Below are 6660 nucleotides of genomic sequence, written 5' to 3' on the forward strand. Positions count from 1 at the left end.
GCTTGTAATGTTCAAGTCATCGGCTGTTTTATGACAAGAAAGGTTAAACTATTTAAAAAAATCCTGACAGGGTATTTGTCTCACTCAGAAACAGTGTAAAGAGTATTTTAGTGTTTTTTGTTTATTCTTATTCTTATTATTATTATTACTATGAGTTTTAGTCTCAAATGCAGCTGTGTCCTCAAAGGCTCATTTAGATTAAACTAAACCTGAGATGAAAAATAGTTCTTTTTTTTTTTTTAATTCATAATAATTGTATAAATTATTTTAAGACCAGCCTATTTTAGTTTGTATTAGATGTCTTAAACTACAATACTTAACAGAAAACCGACTTTCGTCAAAGTAAAAGTACAAAATTTAAAAAATGACTTCAAAAAGTAAAAGTGGCTTGCTTAAAAAAAACCCTACTCAATTACAGTAACGTGAGTAAATGTAATGTGTTACTTTACACCTCTGTATATAGACAAAGTTATTAAATATTTATTCACATGGCACAACTGTTTGTTGAATTTTGATTTTCATATAGTAATAATCAAATAAAGTATTATTCGTTAGTGCAACATTTAAATGTGTGATATTGAATCATTTGATAAAGGTACAATTAGTTTGAGATGTATTTATGGAACAGTCAAAGCCTCTGTTCATCAACAAGGTCAGACATTTTGCCATGCATGATGAAGTGTTGATGATGGCAGTGATGTTCATGATGAAGACAGACTGTAGGACTCACTGCTGTTCTACAGTCTGATAGAGGTAGGCACAAAGGAGCGCCTGAAATACTCCGTTTTGCACCTGGGGGATGATGAGAAGATGGCTGAAGGAACTGCTCATCATGGAGAGAGTGAGAGTTGTCCAGGATGGCTGTGATTTTCTCCTTCATCCTCGTCTCAGCTATCGTCTCCAAGCCGTCCATCATTGAAGAACTTGTACTAGAACCTTCTGTAAGAAGACACACCTTTAAAGGGTTTGGCAGCTGGAATTACAATGTTTTCTTCTCTCTCATCCTGAACATGAAAAAGAGTGTTAGTGTTCACTGCACGAGTGTCAGCCGTATCAATATTCTCTGTTTAAAAGGTAGAGTGTCACTCAATATTAAATATGTGAGTGTATAAAACCATGCCCATATTTTGGCAAAACCAGCACTGTGAAAGTGTGGCTTGAAGGAAATATGGATGAAATAATGTTTGTAATATTGTTTTAATACATATTATACTCTGACATTCATAAAGTACAACATTGAGAGTTAACAAGACACAAATACAAAAAACAAGGTTCAAAGATGACAGACTACAAACAGTAAAGGTTGCAGCTTTTTTGGAACGCAGATAAAATCCCATAAAAATAGGTGAAATAAGGCATGATTTGTTTGCTTTTGTAATATGCAAAGACAACTCTGGTGTTAATAATAAGTGTTGGAGAGAGACAGAGGGGAAAAAAGGTAAATAAATAAACTAAAACAAAGATCACACAAGAAAAAAACACTATGCTAGCATGCCAATCATAATTTACAAGGTTCATTTGAACTCATGAACACAGACACACACACATCTATAGATATCATCATAGATATCATAATAGAAGTATTCTCATACCATTTACAGACATGTTCGTTTAATACAATCCACATTTTTTGCTGTGATTTTTTGGTCATGTATTTACGGCATAATAGGGCTAATAGGCTGTATTTCAAATGACGTTATACTGACATACAATGATGATAATAACATGGTGAAATGTTAATGCTCTATGAGAATATCATTTTTAATGACAAATCAAACGTACAAAAATACATAATTCACACCTGAATTTAGATGTAAAAAGACTTGTTTCATATGAAGCCAACAAATCTCCCCCGCCTCGCGCTGCTCTCCTCAACCAAGTTGTGACGTAAGACGCAATTTACGTGCAACGTAACGCACGTTTGGGTCAAGAAGCGCCATTGGAAGTTTGCACAGGGTTAACTTTACACATTCTTACCTTTTTGTAAGTCATTGCATATAACAATACTATTCTATTTTATCGAGTGCTGTCGCTGAGGTACGTTCCGCCTTGTCGGTTAGTTTAAACTTTGCTTTAACTCCTGTTGTTTCTGCTTTTTCTTAACCAAAGCAACAAAGCTAACGTTAGCAACCCATGCTAAATACCGGTTCCATACATTCGCAGTGTTTGACCACAGGTAACGGTGTGTGTCAGACACACAAGTTAGATACGGAGGCAGAATATCTACCTGCTGTAATACTTAAAGATAAAACTGTCAAGTGGTGAAGCGGACAAATGGTAGCTAATGTAGAACTAAGACTAACGTATGACATCTTTTGTTACAGAAGAGTTAGGTTAACCTGATCCATCATGTATCGTCCTAAACCGACTCTGAAGGACCGACAGCACCTGTACAAGCTGATCATCAGCCAACTGCTCTATGATGGATACACGAGCATCGCCAACAGCCTCATCAATGAGGTCAAACCACCTAACGTGGTGTCGCCCTCGGAGCAGCTGATGCAGCTGGCAAAGACAGGTAACAGTTGTTTTCTGCTAGTTTGAGTTATCTCTGAGAGGATGGTCAATGACCTGTATCAAACCTTTTTTTTCCCAGGGATGGAGAATGATGACAGTGCAGTTCAGTATGCCATTGGGCGCTCGGACACGGTGGCCCCCGGTGTGGGTATTGATATGGAATTCGATGCAGATGTCCAGACCATGTCTCCGGAGGCGTCTGAGTACGAAACCTGCTATGTAACATCCCACAAGGGCCCGTGCCGTGTGGCTTCATACAGTCGTGATGGCCAGCTGATCGCTACTGGTTCTGCTGATGCTTCCATCAAGATCCTGGACACTGAACGCATGTTAGCCAAGAGCGCCATGCCTATTGAAGTGAGGCAAATTTGAGACCTGAGTATAGACTTACTTTTTACTTACCTGCATTGACTGTTAATGTCCTTTTCTTTTCTCTTTTTTGCTCCGTCAGGTGATGATGAATGAGACGGCTCAGCAAAACATGGAGAATCACCCTGTGATTCGAACGCTGTATGACCACGTAGACGAAGTCACCTGCCTTGCCTTTCATCCGACTGAACAGATTCTAGCTTCTGGCTCCAGAGATTACACCCTCAAACTGTTTGACTATTCGAAGCCCTCTGCGAAACGAGCGTTTAAATATGTACAGGTATGACACATGGCTTTCTCAGGGCGCACTCGCACTACCGTAGTCGAGGAGAAGGGGGGGCTGTTGAGTCTGTCTGTGCATCGGAGAACAACACAGAGAACATGACTGCTACTGTACTGACTGTGTGTCTTAATTTCACTAACTTTAGTCAGATACAGCCCAAACACTCACACAAAGGCTGTCCACGTTGTGTACCCGTGCTTGAGCATGACTAAGAGCACTCACTCTCAGTCCTTGGTGTGAAGCGTGCTGAGGCTCAGTAGTGAGTGCGCCCTCAATCTAAATATACTGAAGTGTAATTATTCTGTTCATGGGTTTCAAGTTGAATAGAAATGAGCAAGTTGATGTAAACAAGGCTGTGAAAATAGCAACATTTTAATTTGATCCAACTCGACTCCTGCAATCTAACGCTCTCCGTCTCTTCTGACAGGAAGCTGAAATGCTGCGTTCGATCTCCTTCCATCCATCAGGCGACTTCCTGCTGGTGGGAACACAGCACCCCACTCTCCGTCTCTACGACATCAACACCTTCCAGTGCTTTGTGTCCTGCAACCCTCTCGACCAGCATACAGACACCATCAGCGGCGTCAGCTATAACCACTCCGCCAACAGCTATGTGAGCTGCAGTAAGGATGGCAGCATCAAGCTGTGGGATGGCGTCTCCAACCGCTGCGTTAGCACCTTCGACAAGGCCCACGACGGAGCCGAGGTCTGCTCTGCCGTCTTCTCCAAGAACTCCAAGTACATTCTGTCCAGTGGCAAAGATTCAGTGGTCAAACTGTGGGAGATCTCTACAGGCCGGACACTGGTCAAGTACACGGGTAAGGAGGCTTTGTGGTGTTTGCTGCAGGGTCATACATCAGGTTGAATAAGTGAAGTGTTGGACAGACATTGTGAGAAGCTGTGTTTAAAGTGACACACATAACTAACTGTGAAGGTGGTCAAACTGTTTGTTACTTTCATTTTTTGCGGCTTTGCTCCATCCGATGGTGTGCGCCTCTCTGAAGGGTTGCCGCAGCAACGAGCGGCTGCACATGCGGCGTCACAAGGAAAAACATGCAAACAGCACGTAGCTTCGTCCCTGTGAGGATCGTGATATCGTGATGGGATTTACGCTCGGGAGTCTGTGAACGACGTTTTATTCAGACATCACATCGTGTTTGAATTTGACCACGCGCGCCGCGTGTTTTCTCGTCGCACCGTCTGCCTGCGTGCGTGTTTAGACGGAGCAGTGACGCAGCTGACAAGCTCCTTGGAAAGCGTGACGCTTGTGACATGGACGCAGCAGCACTGACTGTGGTATCGCACGGCGCCATAGTGCCAGCACACTTGCGGCCCAGGGTGCGCACAGACTTGTGTGGAAATGACTGGTCAGACAGTGTGCAAGAGTTTGCTTATAATTCTTGGTGAGTAAAAACAAGAAATGAGCCTGAACCAGGTGAGCTCACAGGTGCTGATTTAGACACTCTAAAACAGTGACAACACTTCCTGGGACTTCTTTCTTGAATCTGTTGACAGTGGGTCACTGTACATGGTGTGGGGAAAATATTTCCTGTTCCTGATTGTGGAAAAGTACTAACAGATGTGATTATTTATCCAGGGATGTAAGACAGAGTCGGAACAGTAAACCGTTCAGGAGAGAAGGCCAGTTTACCCGTGCTAACAAACAGCCGGGTGGAGAGAGTGATAGAGTTGAGTACGTGATCATGATTAGTGAGTTGGTCGTTATCGTGGGAGGGAACCCTGACACGGTGACAAGGACCGTGGGTCGAAGTGGACGGCTCATGTCTCACCCTGAAGGCCTTCCTCCACTCATAGTTTCACCCTCACGATGAAGTGCAAACATTGTAATAAAGAGAGAGAGAGCTGTTCATACCAGAGAAACCATAGAGTAATATCCTTCAGTGAGTGCGGGATGTTTCCTTCCTGCGTTAATACACACACACACACACGTCGTCAGTGTTTAGGTAAGAAGACTGATGAAATCTGAAAAGAAGTAAAAGAGGCTGTTACAGAAAGTGAACAGCAGCAGTCTCTACATCACAGTTCTGTGTTCAGAGACGTTTCGCTGTATGTGCTGTCTAAGAAACGATGAATAAATCACCCCCCCCCCATGCTAATCAGTTCAATTTGAATTCTCATTGATCTCCTTCTGCAACATGAGAATCAGAAAAGTGTCAACATCTTCAATGCAACGTCATCAGTAAACGTGTGTGTAAGGGGTGTCTTCAAACCGCCGACCTTCTCTGGTCCAAACAAACCCAGACTCCCGAGGATCAGAGTGTAAAGGTGAAGGAGGACATCCTGGCTGCTGTGTTGTTGTTGTTGTCTGAGCAGAGCACGTTTCCTTCATGTTTGATCACAGTGAGCTCACTTTATTCAGATTCAGATTGCTCTTTAAAGATTTAAATGAGCTCAGCTGTAACATGACGGATTGAATTTTCTGAACTCATGAAGCTTTCATTAGCCCGACAATCAAGCTAGCTGAAGTTCATATCTAATGTGCTAACCTTTCAATTTAATTGTACGTAATAATTTTTAATGGCGTAGAATACTTTGAGTACTCGTGAACAGTTTGGCTTGTGTGGTCTGACCGGTGCACTGAACCTTCCTGCTGTGTGTTCCAGGTGCAGGTCTGAGCGGCCGACAGATGCATCGCACGCAGGGTGTGTTTAACCACACGGAGGACTACGTGCTGCTGCCAGACGAGCGCACCATCAGCCTGTGCTGCTGGGACTCGCGCACGGCAGAGAGAAAAAACTTGCTGTCTCTGGGACACAACAACATCGTCCGCTGCATCGTCCACTCGCCCACCAATCCGGGCTTCATGACCTGCAGCGACGACTTCAGGGCCCGCTTCTGGTACCGCCGCACCACCACAGACTGAGACACTTCCAGGTCCCGCCTTTCTTTAATGATTTCAACCTCGACTCAAACAGGACGCTGGACTCAGGTCTCCAATGAGCTCACAGAACTTTCATCTTTCTTCTAAAACCTCATGTCGTTTAATGTCTGTTTTTTAAATTCAGATTTTGTGCTGTGGAATTTGTTGGACAGTACTTCAAGAGTTAAGAGCGTGGGCACTATTTCTAAAGGTCTCCTTTTTTTTTTTTTTTGGATAACAAATCTTTGTGATTTTCTTAACACGCTGAACGTTTATCATCCTCAAATCCAAACTAATCATTTCTGACTTCTTCTGCTGCTTGGACCCTTCAGCTGTAACTCTTCTCACATCTCATATTTCTCAGTATGTTCGTCGTGACACCAGAGAAGGTTTGTTGTCTTTTTCACTTTTATAATTGGTCTGTGTCCTTTTGTTGTTATTCAGATTTTTATTAAACAATTATTAGGAAAAAAAACAGGCCTCTTCTATGAATGTTCTCGATGAAGTTCATAACCACAGCGATGATGATGGTTCGCTGTAGTTATTTTAAGAGCACAGTTGTTGCTGCAAGAATTGTGCAACCTGCACGGAGCACAAACGGGCAGTGATA

At 42.9% G+C, this 6660-nt stretch overlaps 1 protein-coding gene and 1 long non-coding RNA gene across 4 annotated transcripts; one reads left to right on the forward strand and one right to left on the reverse strand.

The window, feature by feature from the left end:
• Window positions 1-225: 225 nt before the first annotated feature.
• LOC306822252 lies at window positions 226-1870 on the reverse strand. The gene is made up of 2 exons (XR_013778876.1): window positions 1802-1870; window positions 226-939 (listed from the first exon to the last, which is right to left on the reverse strand). It is a non-coding gene; the product is annotated as an uncharacterized lncRNA (long non-coding RNA).
• Window positions 1867-6525, forward strand: cstf1 (cleavage stimulation factor, 3' pre-RNA, subunit 1). Of its 3 annotated transcripts, none has more exons than XM_079341136.1 (6): window positions 1867-1987; window positions 2328-2518; window positions 2597-2874; window positions 2969-3166; window positions 3597-3987; window positions 5794-6525. In XM_079341136.1, the coding sequence occupies exons 2-6, from the start codon at window positions 2350-2352 to the stop codon at window positions 6051-6053; spliced, it is 1296 nt and encodes a 431-aa protein (XP_079197262.1). In that variant the 5' UTR covers window positions 1867-1987; window positions 2328-2349; the 3' UTR covers window positions 6054-6525. The 3 variants fall into 3 exon arrangements, with proteins under 3 accessions (XP_079197262.1, XP_079197261.1, XP_079197260.1); XM_079341135.1 differs by having other exon boundaries at window positions 1868-2037; window positions 2325-2518; XM_079341134.1 differs by having other exon boundaries at window positions 1868-1983; window positions 2325-2518.
• Window positions 6526-6660: the final 135 nt, after the last annotated feature.

Source organism: Symphodus melops (genome assembly GCF_947650265.1).
Source record: "Symphodus melops genome assembly, chromosome: 4".
Lineage (NCBI taxonomy): Eukaryota > Metazoa > Chordata > Actinopteri > Labriformes > Labridae > Symphodus > Symphodus melops.